The sequence below is a fragment of the Sorex araneus genome, chromosome X (genome assembly GCF_027595985.1).
Source record: "Sorex araneus isolate mSorAra2 chromosome X, mSorAra2.pri, whole genome shotgun sequence".
Lineage (NCBI taxonomy): Eukaryota > Metazoa > Chordata > Mammalia > Eulipotyphla > Soricidae > Sorex > Sorex araneus.
The window spans coordinates 83,852,902-83,873,701 of NC_073313.1; the positions used below are offsets into that span (position 1 = coordinate 83,852,902).

The following is a 20,800-nucleotide window of genomic DNA, read 5'->3' on the forward strand; positions in this document are numbered from 1 at the left end:
ACAATGGAGACATTACTGGTGCCCGCTCGAGCAAATCGATGAACAACTGGACAACAGTGCTATGACAGTGCGACAGTGTTAAGAACAGAGTGACTTCCACTCTTCTCACAGGCCCACTGGATGACACACTTTACGTTTTTTTATAAGGCGAGTAGGACTGATTGTAGGAACAAAAGACAGGAATACAGGGCAAGTGAAGAAGAAACGAAAGAGCAAAAGAAATGAATTTGTGAACCAAGTAACTTTTAACTTTTTACAGAGAAAGGGGTCAAAACAATAGTATAATCGGTAAGGGGTTTGCCTTACATATGGCCAACCCACGTTTGATCCCTGCCATCCCATATGGTCTCCCGAAACCCTCCAGGAGTGATCCCTAAGTCCAGAGCCAGGCTTAAACCCTGAGCACTACTGGATGTCCTATCTCTACTCCCCCCACCAAATAAAGTTGAGAAAAGATGAGGAAGTTTGGAAAAAATAGCATGATTGTGATAGAAGAGAGTGAATCATAGGAACAGCTTTTAGGTGTTTGGCTCTTTCTTATCTTTCCTGTACTAGGTTTCCCTTCATATTTAAGGACAACTTGATGGATGGCAATGTAGTACAGGGGTTAATGCACTTGCCTTGCATATGACTGAAACTTTTTTGGTCTCCAGTACCACTTATGTTCCCCGAAACCCTACCTGGAGTGAGCCCAGAGCCCAGAATAAGCCCCAAGCAATGCTGAATGTGACCCTATCCCCATACAAAAGAGACAATTGGGTATAAGAAACATTAACCCACCATTGGATTTATAAAGGCTTGGGTTCTAGATCTAGTTCTCTCATTAATCTGCTGAAGAATCCTGGCCAAGTCTCCTCCATACTCTGAACTTGAATGTTCCCACCTACAGAACACAGTGCCAAGGCCTGCATCTGGTGGTCCCTATTGTATCCCGGATGTCCTATATTGCTAGATATATAGAGAATGCTTTATCAACTTCGAGTTTAAAAGAAAATTCCACCAGCCATTTTGAATCTAGCTGTGCATCACACACACACACCATGGATTTAGTGCTAAAGCATTACGTGGAAACAAACAATTATAATTGTTTTAATTACCCAGAGTAGCTAGTAATTTCAACAAGAGTTGGGAGCACTGTGTTGAGAATGCTATTATTACACTGTCACTTTTCAAGAGCCTTTCCAATATAGGCATGGTAATTTCAGTGTCCCAGGAGTGGGGGCAAGATTGCTTTTAGGGTGGTAAACGTGTTGGTTTTGTATTTGCCTTTACCCCCCACCCTCTTCATATTAAGGGTGACTCTGAGCCATAAGAGACCCTTAGAAATCGTCCTGCAGGGGGAATGAATCAGACGCCAACTGCCCAGATCATTGCAAGTCCTACGGAAGGTCTCACAGAAGAGGTGTCTGTCCGAAGGTTTCATCTGTCACAGACTAATTCTCTGATTGTGAACGGAATTTAGTCCCTATCACGATGACTACAGGTAGAGGCTGGACAGGAAACTGTTCTGTTAGTTTTATTCCCCAACATCCCAACTAGGAAAACCGCATGGGTCAGAAGTTGTTCAGAGCCATGGATTCTATGCAACTCAAACCCCTCCATTTATCACCCAGGCAATACTTTGAACTGCTTTATGTGTTCCGAAATAGAATAAAAACCAGTTGTAATTTGGTGTGAATTTCACATGAATACAGCAACTTAAGAACTCTTTTGGCAAACTCCCACTAGAAAAGCTTAAGCATCCCCCTCCCTGTTAAACCATTCTTTGGGGAGATGTTTACTGCACAGGCCTATGTATGGGGGTGGGGGAGGGGAGTCATCCACTTGGTTGACATCCTACTTACTCTTTGTTCTTTGATGTATCTAACTGCACCTCGCTCGCTCTCCACCAGATGCTGTAAGACTAGACTGCCTGCAGAGCGGGCTCCATTTTAGAATGAACTGCTGCAACCTGGCAATTAGCCTCTCATCACTCAGCAGTTCTCTTTTCATCAGGAGTTCAACCCTCCAAAAGGATGACAGCTTGGCCAATGATTTCTTCTGCCCTGATGAAAAATAGCCCTTTCCTAGTTCCCTGGGTTATTTACTCAGTGCGATCATTGAAATTATGTTTAACTATTTTCTTGGAAAATTGGTTGCATTCATCTATGTGGGTAAATATGTAAGATGTGTGTTGCTGTTATGTTTATTGTTTACAATGCAGGGATCACTGTATCACTGTCATCCCATTGTTCGTTGATTTACTCGAGCGGGCACCAGTAACATCTCTATACTTCTCCAGCCCTGAGATTTTAGCAGCTTCTCCTTACTCGTCTTTCCCAACGATTGCAGGCTCTTTCAGGGTCAGGGGAATGAGACCTATCGTTACTGAATTATTTACAATGCAGGGATATTTGCAATTTTTCATCTTTCGGACATGCTGTACAATGCTCTTCCTGGCTCTTCCTGACTCTGCTCAGGAGTGACCTCTGGAGGTGCTCTTGAGGCCATATGTGGTGTTTGGGATCAGACTGGGGTCAGTCAGCCATGTGCTAAGCTTACTTTCTCTGTTATCTCTCTGGTCCAGAATATTTGCATTGTTTTTGTTTGGGCATTATATCCACTGGTGATCAGGGCTTATTCCTAGCTCTGTGCTCAAAGATCACTTCTGACAGGGCTCAGCAGACTATACTGTGGTACTGGGAATCAAATCCGGGTTGACTGCATGAAAGGCAAAAACCCTATTTGCTTTATTGTCTCTTTGGCCTGGTATTAGCATTTTAAATGAGAAGAAATAACAACCTTTTAAAGGATCAGTTTAGTCTGTGATCTGGAAAGATTCTGAGATTCCTGGTGGATGATATGAGAGAAGAATGGCTTGTCTCTAGAGAGCATTCAAAATTTTTATGAAAAAAAAAACAAGGTTTACTTACAGAGCCGAAGTTAAACCAGGTTGACCTAAAACATAATTAGCTTGGAACTGAACTAAATAGTACCCAAATGCAGAAATAGCTCAACTTCCTATTTTATATAGAACAAGCTAGATCTTCTGGTTCTGGGTTCAAAAATGATACAATTCAGTGTTCACAGTAAAAGGAGAGAAATTAGCTAAAAAGGCTGCCAAAAGGGACTAATTTACAATCATCTCCATAGAGACTCTGGGTACCAATGTCATTAAATTGTTCTGGATTGAACGGATTCCTGGGCTAGTGCCAAAAAGGGTGATTGGACTAGGCTGCAAAAGGGATAATACATGGGGAAGTTCTCAGATGCACAATACAAGTCTAGAAAGAAAATGCCAATAGCATGACGACTTTAAAGGAAATCAATAAGCGCATGTGAGTTGGGTGTTCAGAAAGATATCTGAGTTTATGTCAGCAGAAAGCTTTTGGTATGACAAGCTGTGATTTTTTTCAGACAGGTACATAGTACAGAGGAGTCTCAAAGGAGGGGCTCAAATATGTGCAGACATCAGTGAGAAATGTTCTGAGCATCCTCACTCTCAGAGAGATAGGTATGGGAAGAATTCAGAAATAAGAAACGGGGGCTGGTGTGATAGCACAGGGGATAGGGCGCTAGCCTTTCACACAGCCGACCCAGCTTCGAATTCCAGCATCCCATATGCTTAGAATTCCAGCATACTCCAGCACCGCCAGAAGTATTTCCTGAGTGCAGAGCCAGGAGTAACCCCTGTGCATCGCTGGGTGTGACCCAAAAGCAAAAGAAAAAGGAGAAATGGTGGGAAGTGAGTAGTCAAGTTGCTTGGGCCATTGGGCCAAGTGATAAACGAATGCTATTAAAGAGCAAATTGATGCAGAAAGGTGACTAAAAGGCAGAAAATACAGCTTCAGTTCACTCTGGTGTATGTAAACCTCAACTGTGGCCCATGATAAGAGGAGAACAAATGAAGCAAATACCAGAATCTTCAGGCCTCTTCCTCTCTCTTACCTCCGCCAGTCCATTGCAAGGGTTTCACACCTTACATTTTACCATTATTTTGGGCTGGAGCGATAGCACAGCGGGTAGGGCGCTTGCCTTGCATGCGGCTGACCTGGGTTCTATTCCTCCGTCCCTCTCAGAGAGCCCGGCAAGCTACTGAGAGTATCCCACCCACAAGGCAGAGCCTGGCAAGCTCCCCATGACGTATCCGATATGCCAAAAACAGTATCAAGTCTCACAATGGAGACGTTACTGGTGTCCGCTCAAGCAACTCGATGAACAACGGGATGACAGTCACAGCAAGTGTGACTACCATAGTCCATACTAGCACCTCTCATCTGAACTGCTGCAGCCCCAACTAACTGGCCCTCCTGTCACTGGATTTGCCTCTTCCTCCATCTCCTAAAATTTTGTTCCTCAGAGGGTGTAGTCCATTGACCAGCAACGTCAATGTCTCCAGGAGCTTATGGAAAATGTAAATTCTCAGCTCCCCCCTTCCCCCCCCGCTTACTCTGGAATTTGAATCTACATTTCAACATGATCTCGGAGGTGATTTGTGTGCACTGTGCACTTTGGGAACCTCTGCCCTAAGACTTCTGCCAGCATGGTGTTTCTAGTCTGAACATAAGGGGACGTACTTTACAGCAATGCATATGTTTTGGAAGTACTGGTCAACACATCTTCAAATATGTGTTGCTAAACCAGACCCTGAGTGACAGCACAGCGGGTAAGGCGTTTGCCTTGCATGTGGTCGACCCAGGTTCTATTCTTCCATTCCTCTCAGAGAGTGCAGCAAGCTACCGAGAGTATCCCACCCGCATGGCAGAGTCTGTCAAGCTCCCCGTGGCGTATTCGATATGCCAAAAACAGTAACAACAAGTCTCACAATGGAGACGTTACTGGTGCCCGCTCCAGCAAATTGATGACAGTGATACAGTGATACCAAACCAGTAGACCAAACTACCGGTAGACCTCTTCTGTGATCCTTTGGGCCCCCTATACGCTTTACTGTAAACCACTCTCCCTCACTGTTAACGTTATTTTTACAGCCAGAATCTAAGTGTTGGGTTGGCTTTGGGTTTGTGCGTTCCTTTGCTTTGTTTCTTTATATCCTGGTATCAATGAACTCTTTCAGTGTTTGTCTTGATACTTCTGGATAAAGGGTCCCCTCTAGTTCCAATCATGTTGCAGTAGGAGGCAAATTATTGTCTTTTCTCATCACTTAGTAGTTTTACATTTTGTCTATGTACCACCTGACTTCCTTATCCACTCATCTGTTATTTGGACTTCGGGTTGTTTGCAGATTTTGGCAATTATAAATAGTGCTTCAATGAACATAGATTGATAATAAATCTTTTTAGACTCATGTTTTTGTGTTCTTGGGATAGAGATGAAAGAGTGGAATTGCTGGATTATATGATAGCTCTATTTTCTTTTTTTTATAAAGTGATTTTTAATGAATCACAGTTACAGACTTACAAACTTTTGTGCTAACATTTCAGTCATACAATGAGTGAGTACCCATCCCTCCACCAGTGTCCATTCTGCACCACCAATGATCCCAGTATCCCTCCCACGACCCCCACCCCATCCCCCTATAGCTCAATGTTTGAATTAGTCTCCTTATTATTTTCCATAGAGGTTTGAAGCTGAAAGCTGCAGTTTTTGTTCCCTCCAAACAGTTAGTGAGGGTTCATTTTACTCTATTTCCTCACCAACACTTGTTTCCAACTTTTGGAAACATCCTTAATGTTTCTCCAAATTTTGGGGGAACGAGGGGGTACACTGGTGATTGGTGTGGTGTTCGAATTATGTGTATAAGAAACCATTATAGTGTTGTAAACCACTGAATATAAAAAATTAAAAAAGATAATACAATAAATATGACTTAAATTTTTAAAAATTAGTTTGATATAATCCCATTGGCTTATTATTGTTTATTATTGTTTCTTGTAACACAGTATGGTATTTCTAAATCACAACTCTGATCATGTCTAATCACTCACTGCTTAAAATCATTCAGTTGTTGCACTCATTTGTGAAGTATAAAATAACATCACATGAGGCTGACACCAAAGGACAGTAGATACAAGGACCAGGAGGATTGTCCCATAGCTGGAAGCCAGAGCAGAAGGGAGAAGGCAGATGGAATAGAGAAGGGATCACTAAGAAAATGATGGCTGGAGGAATCAGTCGGGATGGGAGATGCATGCCGAAAGTAGATAATGGACCAAACATGATGACCTTTCAGTGTCTGTGTTGCAAGCCATAATGCCCCAAAGAAGAGAGAGAGTATGGGGAATATTGTCTGCCTTAGAGGCGGAGGGAGGGTGGGAAAGGGGGGGTATACCAGGGATATTGGTGGTGGGGAATATGCACTGGTGGAGGGATGGGTGTTTAATCATTGTGTGATTATAACCCAAACATGAAAGCTTGTAACTATCTCACAGTGATTCAATAAAATTTTAAAAAATCATTCAGTTGCTACCACCCAGAAACCTGCTGTAAAATTTCATTTAGTGCAAAATCTCATCTTGGAAAGTCATTGTACACTTTTCTTGTTACTGTGTGTATATATGTGTGTGTGCGTGCGTGTATGTGTGCATATATATATATATTTATATATATATATCACTTACAACTTTAGGAACATCACGTAGCTTGCAGGTTTATTTTCCACACCAAGTTTTCAGTTTGCTAATCTACTTTGTCTCTAACATCCTTCTCTAATCCCCTTCTTGTTTCCTGTTAGGAATCCATGTTTTACACCTTTGCTCATCTTTATGGGTTCAATGGAATTTAGATAGGATGTCATATTATCCTTTGCATACATGATTCCACAAGAACAGATAGCCCCCACCTACTGCTATGACCTTTTGATGTGTTTCCCAGTTTATGGATTCCTTGGTGGTAAGATAAGACATCCTGTGTCATTTTTAAAAAAGATCACTATTTTTACAGCCCAGGGATATACCTGGAACATAATACATTTTTTTAAGTTTTGGGGCCACACTGGATGGTGCTCAGCGGTTACGCCTGACTCAGGAATGACTCCTGGCGCTCTTCAGGGAACCATTAAGAAGGCTGAAGATCGAGCCCAACCGGGATCGTTGGTGTGCAAGGCAAATGCCATATCTGCTGCGCTGTCCACCCCCCAGCTTCCTGGAACAGGATAGATGCTCATTTGTGTGATTTGTATCTAGGGAACAGTAAATAGGGACATCAAATTGCAAAGGCATGTTCAGAAGGACAATAGTGAGCACCAATTTTGAGCAAGGAAAAATTGCTACAGAAAAACAAAGAGAATTCTTCTAAAATGTGTGAATCTGTATCTGTACCCTCATGGTGATTCACTAATTAAAGAATAAAATAAAGTTTAAAAAAACAAAGAGAATTCTAAAAGGAGATAAAATAATGGGGAAACCTGCTAAAGAAGAGGTAATACATTAGCTGCTAAAATGTTTATTAAGGGGTCCGGACAGATGGTACAGGGGGTAAGGTGCTTGCCTTGCATGCAATTGACCTGAATTTGATCCCAGGTACCACATATGGATCCCTAAAAACCACTAGAGATCACTTCTGACACAGAACCATGAATATCCCTTGAACATTGCTGGGTGTAACCCATGCCCCCAATCTGTAGCACTGTAGCACTGTCTTCCTGTTGTTCATTGATTTGCTCGAGCGGGCACCAGTAATGTCTCCACTGTGAGACTTGTCATTACTGTTTTTGGCATATAGAATACGCCACAGGTAGCTTACCAGGCTCTGCTGTGTGCAGGATACTCTCGGTAGCTTGCTGGGCTCTCTGAGAGGGATGCAGGAATAGAACCCAGAACGGCCGCATGCAAGGCAAACGTCCTACCCCCTGTGCTATCATTCCAGTCCAATGCTCCCAATGATAAAATAAAATGTTTATTAATGTGACAGCTAAGACTGATGTAGCTGTTCTCTGTTCTTGTCTTTTTTGTGTGACTATAATGGTTGAATATTACCTACAAAAATGTGATCTCAGACACTTAAGTGACTGAAAGACAAGACATTCAATTGACCCTTAAGGAAAGATATCAGGCACTAGTTTTTTATCAGGGGAGATGTATGTGTGTCTTCTTTAAAATTCCAGATCTTAAGTCTACAAATGTTGCCCTTGTAAAAAAAGAGACTCCTTGAATGTTATGTGCAAATCAGTAGGCAATAATACATTAAGATCTGTCCAGGTTAAAGGGATATACATGATAACCCCATTCAGTACCTATGTTGTAAACCATAGTGTCCAATAGGAAAGAGAGATAGAGAGAGAAGAAGAGGAAGAAGAAGAAGAAGAGAGAAGAGAGAAGAGGAAGAAGAAGGAGGAGGAGGAGGAAGAGGAGGAAGGGGAAGAGGAGGAGGAGGAGGAGGAGAGAGAGAAGGAGGAGGAGGAAGACGAGGAGGAGGAGGAAGGGGAAGATGAAAGAGAAAGAGAAGGAGAAGAAGGAGGAGAAAAGTGCCTGCCATAAGCTTTGGGGGTAGTGGGGGGGAGGGACACTGGGTACATTGGTGGTAGGAAATGTACACTGATGGAGGGATGGGTGTTGGAATATTGTATAACTGAAACCCAATTATGAACAATCTCATAGTGATTCAATAAAATAAATAAATTTAAAATAAATAAATAAATTTGTCCAGGAGAATCCTTATTACACTTGTGGCAATAAAATAATGACTAGTATGCCAGTCAATGCCTAACAGTATTACAGTTTGGATGATAAGTTATGTGATCATCCTACAGTCAACACTTAGGCATTTCCTGTGTTCCAAACATTGTATAAACTTCAGACATAGATATTCTAATTAAGTAACTATGACCCTTTTTTAAAAAAAATGAGATACCACTCATATACAATCAGACTTACCCCCTTTTCTGTTTCTCCATTTATTTAGTTAAAGTTTTCTCTTTTAAAAGTTTTTTATTAGTGAATCACCATGAGGTACAGTTACATACTTACAAACTTTTGTGCTTGCATTTCAGTCATACAATGATCGAGTACCCATCCCTCCACCAGTGCACATTTTCCACCACCAGTGGTCCCAGCATCCCTCCCACCACCCATCCCCATCCCCTCCACCTCACCCTGCCTCTGTGGCAGGGCATTTAGTTTTGCCTCTCTCTCCTTTTGATAGACTTACCACTTTAAAGTGTACATCTCAGGGGCAAAAAAGATGGTACAGAGATTAAGTCATTTTTCTTGCATATAGCTGAAAACAATCCAATCCCTACCATTGCATCTGATACAGGTATGACTCCTGAAAACAGAGTCCGGAGTAGCTTCTGAGCACCAGTTGATATACATATATATGTATATAAATAGAACTCAATTATATATATAATTGAATCATCCTGAGATATACTATTACAAAGTTGTTTAAGATTGAATTTCAGTCATACAATGTTCCTATACTCATCTCTACAGTGCACATTTTTCACCACCAATGTCCCCAGTTTTCCTCCCACTTGTCCCCTGCACATTTCTGCCCCATCCCTACAGCCTTCCTCTATGGCAGACACTTCTTTTTCTTCCTGTCACTCTTTATTTCCCATCTCATCCCAGCCCTTGGTCCTCACCAATATGCTTTCAATCTCTACGGATTTGCCTGTTTGGGAACTTTTATATGAATGGAATTATGTGATTTGTGATCTCTGTGTTTGGTATCTTACAATGTTTTCTTTTCTTTTTGGGTCACACCCAGCGATGCACAGGGTTTACTCCTGGCTCTGCACTCAGGAATTACTCCTGGCGGTGCTCAGGGGACCATAGAGGATGCTGGGAACTGAGCTCGGGTCGGCTTCGTGCAAGGCAAACACCCTACCTGCTGTGTTATCGCTCCAGTCCCGCATCTGACAATCTTATCTTACAGTTGAGGAAGCTGAAACTCAGATTAAATAGTTTTCCCAAGACCAACCTTCTGGCCTGTAGAAGGATTAGAAAGAGGCACAGGTGTACTTGGCTCCACACTCTTAACTGTCATGATGGTCGACCTGGTCTTAATTTGTTGCAGGTACTCAGTACATTCCTGAAAGAGTTTTGGGGGCTCTTTGGAACTGAGTGAATTCTTTCCAAATGCTTCACCAATCATGATATGAAAGTAGAGTTCATGGTTCGAAAGAGTCAAAAGTCATAAAAGCAAATATGGTAACTGAAGTGAACTATGAAACTGGGCCTGTTATTGACTGAGTTGTGTGCCCACCAAATGCCCACCACATTTAACCTCTAATTTGAACATTATTTGGAAATTGACATTTTCGGGAGCAATTAGGTTAGTTAAGTCATAGGAGAATGGCCTTGATATGGTAAAGTGGTGGCTTTATCAGAAAAGGAAGAGAAAGGTATCGCTTTTTCTCCACCAGCAGAGGACTTAACAGGAAGTCAACCATGTTCAATCCAGGAAGAAAGGTCTTAGAGGAATTTGACCATGCTAGGCCCCAGATCTCAGGCTTATAGGCTCTGTAACTGGGAGAAACAAATTCCCTTTAAGCCACCTAGTCTCTGTTTTGTGTTATGGCAATCTGAGCTAATATCATCCTATTTATAGCTTAAAATATGAGACATCCATAAAGTCAGGAGAAAGAGCGATTATCAGCTGTGACTTCAAGAAGAAATTCTTGAGGCAAACATGTAAAATGTTTTGAATGTAGAAATAACCACTGGAAACAGGAGAAGTATCTATAAGACACTATTTTGCAAGCGGGGAAGGGAGTACCAGAGGTCCTAAGCTGTACTCAGGGAGCCCTGGGGCTCACTCCAGGTGATGTTCAGTAACCCAACTGGATGGTGCAATGCCAGGGCCTGAGGATATGCTACTTCTGGAACCTTGCAGTGCCAGGAACCACCAAGGCCACCCCTGTGGAGCTGGCAAGGAGTGCAGTTCCTGCAATACAACCAAGCTCCTCTACATGCAGAGATCCCTATAACATCTCTCCAGCCCACTATGAGATTCATTGCATGGCACTGAGCTTTCAGTGTTATAATACCTGTTGCATTTCCCTGGAAAATATAAGGAAAATGTTAAAAACATAAAACCCTATTCTGGTCCTGTTAAGGATATGCTATATTTTGTTCCAGATATCCTTTCTTGAAATCCTAATTGTATACTATACATGTTTTTCCCCCTTGCTTTTGGGTCACACCCAGTGATCCACCGGTTTTCTCCTGGCTCTGCACTCAGGAACTACTCCTGGAGGGGTTCAGAAGATCATATGGGATAATGGAGACCAAACCTGGGTCAGCTGCATGCAAGGCAAATGCCCTTCTTGCTTTACTACATCTCCGGGCCAAGAGTTTTTAGATCACACACCAAAAAAAATTGGATACATTGGAATCTCCTTTATCTAAAGTGCTCAGAGATTAGTTGTTGGTCAGTTGACTGATTAAATTTGCAAATTTACTAAAGCAGAAAATCATGGTAAACAAATGTACACACAAAATATTAAACTTTTTTTTCATATCCAAAAGAACAAAAGCAACCGCTGTTGGAGAGGATGTGGGGAGAAAGGGACCCTTCTACACTGCTGGTGGGAATGCTGACTAGTTCAGCCCTTTTGGAAAACAATATGGAGGATTCTCAAAAAACTAGAGGTTGAGCTCCCATTTGACCCAGCAATACAGCTGCTGGGAATATATCCCAGAGGAGCAAAAATGTATAGTCAAAATGACATCTGCACTTATATGTTCATTGCAGCACTGTTTACAAAAGCCAGAATCTGGAAAAAACCCGAGTGCTCTAGAACAGATGACTGGCTGAAGAAACTTTGGTATCTATACAATGGAATACTATGCAGCTGTTAGAAAAAATGAGGTCATGAAGTTTGCTATAAGTGGATCAGCATGGAAAGTATCATGCTAAGTGAAATGAGTCAGAAAGAGAGAGACAGACATAGAACGATTGCACTCATCTGTGGAATATAGAATAATAGACTAGGAGTCTAATACCCAAGAATAGTAGAAATAAGTACTAGGAGGTTGACTCCATGGCTTGGAGGCTGGTCTCTCATTCTGGGCAACTCAGAGAAGGGAACACCAAGTAAAATGTGGTTGGAGGTCATTCGGGGGAGGGGTGATGAGTGCCGAATGCAGACTAGAGACTGAACACAATGGCCGCTCAACACCTTTATTGCAAACCACAACACCTAATTAGAGAGAGAACGAAAGGGAATACCCTGCCATAGTGGCAGTTTGGGGTGGGGGGAGATGGGACTGGGGAGGGTGGGAGGGATGCTGGGTTTACTGGTGGTGGAGAATGGGCACTGGTGAAGGGATGGGTTCTCGAACTTTGTATGGGGGAAACATGAGCACAATAATGTATAAATCTGTAACTGTACCCTCACGGTGATTCACTAATTAAAAATAAATAAATTAATTAATTAATTAATTTAAAAAAAAGTATAAATCTGTAATTGTACCCTCATGGTGATTCACTAATTAAAAATAAATAAATTTAAAAAAACCTTTTTTTTGCTTTTTGGGTCACACCCAGCGATGCTCAGGGGTTATTCCTGGCTTTGCACTCAGGAATTACTCCTGGCGGTGCTTGGGGGACCATATGGGATGCCGGGGATCGAACCCGGGTCGGCCGGGTGCAAGGCAAACGCCTTACCCGCTGTGCTATCGCTCCGGCCCCCAAATATTAAACTTTTTATTTTCACTTACATGTGGCAATTTTTCTGATGTGGGATGAATGCCACTTTAAGTGAGGATTTCTGATTGGTGTTGCCTTTTTCATTCTTCTATAAACCTATAACCATCATTAATGGTTCTCAGTGTTGGCTTAGTTAATGGAGAAAAGAGAGTAGATTCTTGAAAAGCAATTTGAATACAGAATCCATCCAGAATTCGGAATTTTTCTCCCCCAGTTCTTTGCTGTTTTCTTTTTCACAACAAATTTCACAGCATATTTCTTAGAATTTCTTCCCTCATTGAAAATTCACAAAACAATTAACATTTTTTGTTTATAGAAACAACTCTTGCTTTTGGAATTTTATCATAATTCTTTCATAAACATACAATTTAATAAACTGTATACATAAAATAAAGAGTAGAATGGTAAAAAGTATGACAAGAAGATAATTATTACTAAGCACAGGGCTCGGTCTAAGGATGTAGAAGTGCACAGTCACATTAAAGAATTTTTCTAGGGCCAGAGAGATAGTACAGCGAGTCGGGCAGGCAGCTGACCCTTGTTCTATCACCTGCTCCCCTGTACCACATATGGTCCCCTGAGAACTGCCAGGTGTGGTCTCTCGCATAGAGCCAGGAGTAAGCCCAGAATAAAGCCAAGTGTTAAAGGAGAAGGAGGAGATGGGGAAGAAGGAAGAAAAGGAAAAGGAGGAGCAGGGGGGGTGGGTTGGGGGGAGGAGAAGATTGCTAGTCAGAAATTTTTCATCATCACTTATGGATTTGGCAATGTTGTATTTCACTGTCACTGTATCACTGTCATCCCATTGTTCGTCGATTTACTCAAGCGGGCACCAGTAACAACTCTATTACACTCAGCCCTGAGATTTTAGCAGCCTCTCCTTACTCATCTTTCCCAATGATTGGAGGCTCTTTCAGGGTCAGGGGAATGAGACCTATCGTTACTGTTTTTGGCATATCAAATACACCACGGGTAGCTTGCCAGGCTCTGCCATGCAACTCCGTTGTATACACCAACTCCATTGTATAGACCAATTCTCTCATTTTGCTGCGTTGGCTCTTTTGCTGCTACCTTGCTGTGTATCTTTTATTTGCTTTTTGGGTCACACTCAGTGATGCTCAGGGGTTACTCCTGGTTCTGCACTCAGGAATCATTCCTGACAGTGCTCCGGGGACTTATTTTTTAAATATTTAAATTGAGGTCACACTGGCTTATAAGAATGTAAATAATCATGTGTTTCGGGTGTTTATTACCACACTATGCCTAACACCACCACAATATACCTTCCACTATGGTCCATTGGACCAAAGAAGGAATAAAAAAACTATGTGCATTAGTGCGTGGAAGTTGGCTCAGAGAGTTCCTTGCTCATTTAAAAAATCCAGATATGTACTGAGTAAAAAGTTAAAGTTCCCTTTGATCTATCCCCTTTTTGATGTGTGCCCTTCCAAGCCCTCATCTGCATTTATCTCTACAGGTGGATTGCTTAAATCATTGAATGTGTCAGACACTACAAAAGCTTTGATGTAAATTGTCTTATTTAGTCCTCACTGCAATTTTTTGAGTGAATTCTATCATTTCCATTTTACAGATGATTAAAGCAAGGCTCAGAATTATTCTTCTTGCTCAGAGAACAATCTTACAAATAGTGTAGGGCATGTCTGTTAAAAATATTTCTATTCTTTCATCTATAGATTTGGTATACAGTTACTGGATTTCCACTATTTGCTGGCAACTATATATAATGCCACATATTCAAGCACATAGTCTATCTTCAGATCACTGGAAAAGACAAGTCTATCTGGGAATGAAGAACTCATTCGAAATCAACCAGTTATTAAATGCATATCAGGAGTATAATCAAAGTTTGTCGGAACAAACTGTTGGTGGGTACTTTTAGAGGTTGAATATTGTTTCTTTGAGAAGATGAGTTTGAGGTCTCCAGAAAGCACTGCTCAGTTTCTAAGCTGGAGAGTTATACGGTGGTATAAATAAAAGTTCTGAAAAGTTAAAAATAATATATGTAATATACATTATATGTACTATTACATGTCTTTTCAGGCACAGACTGATATACGAAAATCCACAAGTGATGAATAAGCATAAGATCGGTGCAGGGTTGGAATTTCAATTCCTAAAAAAACTGGTAATAGTAAATTTAGGCTCATGGATAAGCTTTGTTAGCATGTTGAAAATGTCAGCTTAAACAAGAACAAGCACCTGAAAAGTGAATCAGGTGTAGAAAAGATGTGTCACTGTAGCACTGTTGTAGAACTGTCGCTCTGTTATTCATCGATTTGCTCTAGCGGGCACCAGTAATGTCTCCATTGTAAGACTTGTTTGTTGTTACTGTTTTTTACTTATTGAATACGCCACAGGTAGCTTGCCAGGCTCTGCCATGGGGTAGGATACTCTCGGTAGTTTGCCGGGCTCTCAAAGAGGGACAGAGGAATCGAGCTCGGGTCGGCTGCGTGCAAGGCAAATACCTTACTTGCTGTGCTCAGTGTCTAAGGAAATAGAAGAAAAATGGTCAGAAGATTAAAATGGAGGCCTTGGAGGGCCTAGAGAGGCAGTACAGGAGTTAATGTGCTTATCTTGCACGTGACTGACCTGGTCCCCAGCGATACCTGTGGTTCTCTGAGCATTTCTAGGAGTGACCACTGAGCGCAAAGCCAGGAGTAAGTCCTGAGCACTTCTGGGTGTGACCTCAAACCAAAATGAAAGAATAAGTATCACTGAGGAGTTGAGCCATAATAATTGTAAAAACTGCAAGACTGAATATTGCACCAAAACCTTCCCTATTATGCAACACTTTCTACAAGGCTGGCCAAGTTCAACGTGCACTATGGAGGAGTGAGGGAAACGCCTCTTCCAGAGACGGGTTGGAGCACTTGAGCCATGTGAGCGCCTGGCCTCCAAATGAATAAATGCCAAAGGAGTTTAGAGCCAGTTGGCAACATGTGTGGGGATAGAAGAATCAGGGGATTATTCTTATAAACCTGGAATGGAGTCTTATAGAAGAGAGCAGAAGGGAAGCCTTCATTGGAAGCCTTACAAGAAGGGCTATATATGCTTTGTGACTGCAGAAACATTTAAATATTCAAACATGTGAAATGTGGCAGCGATGATACAAGGAATAAGATCGATGGGGCGGTGGGGGGGGAGAAGAAAAAAAGAAGACAGGAGAGGAAAAGGAAATCTTGAATTTCTTACATTGCTTGCAAAAAAACGGGATTTGAGGGTGGAATTTGGTCCTTGTGACTGAAATGTTTCTTGGATCTTGGAAAAGTACTGCTCTCTCTTTTCTCTCTCCTCTCTTGTCTCTCTCCCCCCCACCTCTCCCTCTCCCTCTCCCTCTCCCTCTCTCTCCTCTCTCTCCTCTCTCTCCTCTCTCGTCTCTCTCTTCCTCCCCATAAAAAAAAATCCCGTGGCAGCTCCTTGTCTGGAGGACTTTAAAAATAGTAGCGATTTCATCTGTCTGGAATGGCCTGTGTCAGCACTTGCCCTAGGCAAGGTTGCCACATAGGCACAATCTCCCCCTCCCTCCTTCCTATCAGACGCCCCTCTCCCAGAGGCCCCCGTGACCTTCATGCCCCCCCTCAACAACCTCCACCTTTTCCCTGGCCCCCAGGGGGCTGACCCTCCTCTAGGACCAGAGTGCCAGGGCGACCTCCTACAGAAACCCAACTCCCCTTTCCTTCAGCCCTCCTTCCAGGTGTGAGAGAAGCACGCGGATTTCACCCTCTGTGGCCAATTTGCATTTCAAAATAGGACCCTGGTTAAGCCACGTGAATCTCGAGCTGGTGGGGCTTTGAACAGCACGAGCGGGTGGAGAAGGGCAGCGAGAGGAGCGTTCAGTGGGAGGTGGGGGAAGGAGAAGGGAAGGTGGCTGTGCCTTCCTGGAAGCTATTAAATACCAGATGTGGGCTCTGCTCAGTGTGGTTCTGCCCGGAGGGGGAGGGCAGGCCGGTAGGAGGTGGATGACTGGACTCTTTGACCTCCCAAGGTTGCCGTGAATTCTATGGGTCGGTGATTTCCAACTACATTGCCCCGCGCCCGGTTTCCTTTGCAGCACTGGCGGCACCTCGTGACTTGGATTTAACTAGGGGTTTTCAGTGGCGTGTCTTTGTGCCCGGCAGTCAGGGCCCAATTTTCCCGTCACAATACTCCCTACAAGCAGCAACCCTGGGCTTCAGTGACGGTGCCTGCTGAAGGTTCATGCGAGCCATCCTGGGCGCCAGAAGATTTTCCCAGAGAGCTCTTTAAGGCGCCCCGTCTTGTAGAAGCAAAAGAAAGGGCCTGTTTGGTGCTCACGGTGTGTGGGCTTTAGGAAGAAACAAAATAGGTGTGACCTTATGTGAATAGAGTCTACAGTATGCCAATCTGGGGGCTGGGGTCAGGATGGGGAAAGTGGCAAAGATAAAATTGACTCAAGCAGATCCGATGAGGAATTTGGTGAGTCTCAGATGGGATTAACGAAGCTTCACGAGCCCCTGCTCCATGCCAGGCTCTGAGTTGAACTCAGTGAGTAACGAGCCATCTAAATCAGAGAAAGCTCCCTCTGAGGAAGGAATTCAGTCTAACGGAGGAAGACAGGGAACTGTGTAAGATGTAGCCTGTTGGAGGTAAGCAAGGGTGTTGGGGAGGGAAGAGATTTACTCTTGGCTCCGCTTGCTTTGATAGGGATCAGAGGCATCTCTCGCTGGGAGATGACATCTGAGCTGAGCGGGTGGGAGCCCAACCAAAGAAAAGGTGGGAAGGGCAGTCTGTGTAGAAGGAATGACAAGAGCAGAGGCTTCAAGGCAAGAAACTACTTGACATGAGTGGGGAACTACCAGTGGGCTGAGATTACTAGAGAGGAAAGTGTCAGGAAGGGGGAGGGGCAAGGGATGAGACTGGAGGGGTAGGCAGTGCCCCCCCCCCAAGGAAAGGAGGGCCCAGCCCCCAGAGCTAAGGAAAATGAATAGACTTTCTCCTGAGGGGAGCCATTGAAGGATTTTATGCAGGTCAGATTTGCATCTTGATTAAACTATCTGTCAATTTGGGGAAAATCATTCAAATTGCCTGTGGGATGAATTGATTACAGAATTCTGTTGAAAGGGTAGATTTGCAGATTGAGCCATAGTTAAGTGCAAGACTGTGCTCTGTCTTGTTTTCCAAGAGACTTTGTCATTAGACAGAGGCATTTGAAGAAGTGCCCCTAAACCCATCGACAGACATGCATGCACTTATCTGCACAAAAATTGACATCGTCTAGTATGATCCAAGTCCTCTAAACTTTGTGGAAAGGACATGGTGTTTAAAGGGTCTTGTGGCTTTTACCTTTTGCTCCATGTGGCAGTGTAACTGTATGAGGTTAAAGATGCAAATTGTGTTGTGATCTCTTTGTTTTGTTCAGCAAAAGTCATCCGGGAAGGCTCTGTTCAACCTGAGTTGTGGCCACCTAAATCTGGCTGAAAAGGAATATTTTGGATTAGAATTCTGTAGCCATTCTGGAAATAATGTAAGTTGGTTTTATTTGGAGGTTCTGTGTGTCTCGAATTGCTTCTAAATGCAGTGTAAAGCTGCGTATATAGGCCTCAAATTCTGATTGGAGTATGTAAAATGCTTTAAACCCTTGCAAAATGACTGCATTCAACAACTACTTTTCCTTCTCTTTTTGTCTATTAAAAGTCACCTCAATTTACTAAACACTCCCTTACTCTGTGCACCTCTATTGTACTATATGGGTGGCAAGTTTTTTCCACAATCTTTATCCAAATTTTCAACATATCTTAATCTTAAGATATCAGAGAGGGGTGGGGGAGGAAAGTGTCTGCAATAGAGCCATCGAGGCAGGCTGGGGGAGGGGGTGGAGGGAGGGAAACTGGGGTCATTGGTGGTGGGAAATGGATACTGGTGGAGGGAGGGGTGTTGAATCATTTTATGAGTGAAACCCGATCATGATCATGAACACCATATCTCCCAGTGACTCAATTAAAAATATTAAAATTAAAAAGATATCTGCAAAATATTATTATTATTATTATTATCTTAATTTTCAGTTGAGGCTGCACCCCAGCTTCCAGAATTAAGACTTCTAAGGTCACCAATGAATAGCCAGGGACTCTCCTTTTGTCTCCCTCAGAGTCCTACATTCCTGCTGATGTTTTCCCACTATGTGAAAACTTGGCACATCTGAAATCTGGCACCTATCCAAAAGGGTCATAATGTCTATTAAGCTGGCACTTAGGGCCTGTAGGATTCCAATGTGAAACCAAATGCCTGGATTAATTTTTGTAGTGGCAAATAAGCCTTGCATGTGACACCTTTGTCATCCTACTTGGGTAGGGAGGGCAGAGATTTCAACAATGAAGATCAACAATTTTAACTGTCATTGTGAAAAGAGGAGGTAGACTGAAGGAGATAGCAACCACTTACTGCTATCTCTCTCTCTAGAAATCTAAATCATCCTAGTGTTTATTTCATATTGACTTTATCTGAGAAAGAAAGAAAGAAAGAAAGAAAGAAAGAAAGAAAGAAAGAAAGAAAGAAAGAAAGAAAGAAAGAAAGAAAGAAAGAAAGAAAGAAAGAAAGAAGAAGAGAGGAAAGAGAGGAAGGAAGGAAGGAAGGAAGGAAGGAAGGAAGGAAGGAAGGAAGGAAGGAAGGAAGGAAGGAAGGAGGAAAGAAGGGAGGAAGGAAGGAGGAAAGAAGGGAGGAAGGAAGAAGGAAGGAAGGAAGGAAGGAAAGAAGAAAGGAAAGCAGGAAAGAAGAAAGAAAGAAAGAAAGAAAGAAAGAAAGAAAGAAAGAAAGAAAGAAAGAAAGAAAGGAAGGAAGGAAGGAAGGAAGGAAGGAAGGAAGGAAGGAAGGAAGGAAGGAAGGAAGGAAGGAAGAAAAACTTAAAGGATAACTTCACTCAGTGTCATGTTAATGTCATTCCAGGTCTGGTTGGAACTTCTGAAGCCTATTACAAAGCAAGTTAAAAGTAAGTATGGAAAATCATTTAAGGAATGGAGTTCCCAGGTACAGTTTGAAAATATTGCAGTAATGCCTCACTATTACTCACTTCAGTGTAAGGTGGAAGAGAGGGGAAAGAAACTTTATGTAGTATTTCAACTCATAATAGTATATCTACAGAATTTGGCAATTAAAATTTGTATTCATTTCACCCAAGACAAAGACATGCATTCCTCAGGATATATGAACAAATCAGAAAAATCCTGCTCATTTCAGCATTCCATGGATTTACTGTAGGAATATAGCATACTCACCAGCATTGTCTACAGACCTCTGAGCTTTCGTGTCAGTCTGCAATGCCTTTCACCATCTGCCAGAAGATGGCTTATCCAGTCACAGGCTTTGTTATTCTTTCTAGTTCATATGTGAGTGCCTGCTATGTATGAAATATTGCTGCCCCCATGCTTCATATTCTTGTATTGTGGTTTTTGAATTATGATGTTTATTTGTATAACTTCTGTTAAGATCCAAATTCCTGGGCTATTATTTCTAGGTTGGGGCTCAGCAATGCGCATACTTCACCTGTCCCGCAGGTGTTTCAGAGGCAGGTGGATTTCACTTAACACACTGGAGAAATGCTGCTTTAGTATTTCTTCCTCTACTTGCTCTTTATATCTTGGTGCTTTCCATAGATCTGTCTGTTTCTACTACACAAACAATCTGTCGTATTATTCCACATTTCCTAACAACAGATCCCTTCTCCCTCCCCAATCTATGATGCACACCTACTCCAAAGGGAACTGCTGAAGATACTAACCTGACAACATCACTCTGCTTCAATCGCATCCATGGTTTCAGTTAACGATGAGAAAGAAGTTTGAACTCATTAGCCTCATTCACAAAGTGCTGAATTCTGCCTTTCTAGTCTTGCCTCTACTACTGACTTTTTTGTATTCCTACTGCTCCCAACTGTGACAAAACCGCCAGTGCAGACTTCTCAGATGAAATGGAGGGTGTCTGACTCAATTGAAGTTTCAGATAAGCATGAACAGTTTCTTTGTATTAGGGTGTCTCACGCAATTGCTGTTGTAGCCAAATTTTAAACTTAAGTAGGAATCATTCGTGAGTTCAGTTGGCAACTTCGCTAGGAAGTCCCCTCTACCTCTTCTCAACAACTTTCTCTTTCTGTGCACTTGCAGTACTCAGAGCTAATAGTGCTCATTGTATTTGAATAGTTGGTCTCTGTTTAAACTGTCTCTTCTAGTAGACTATGAAC

The 20,800-nt window shown here is 42.4% G+C and overlaps 1 protein-coding gene across 1 annotated transcript in view; it reads left to right on the top strand.

The window, feature by feature from the left end:
* Nucleotides 1-20,800, top strand: part of FRMD7 (FERM domain containing 7) — a 76,199-nt gene that overhangs the window by 22,097 nt on the left and 33,302 nt on the right. The window contains 2 exon segments of the mRNA XM_004606370.2: nucleotides 17,987-18,091; nucleotides 19,510-19,552. Of these exon segments, the coding sequence (XP_004606427.2) occupies nucleotides 17,987-18,091; nucleotides 19,510-19,552 (148 nt within the window).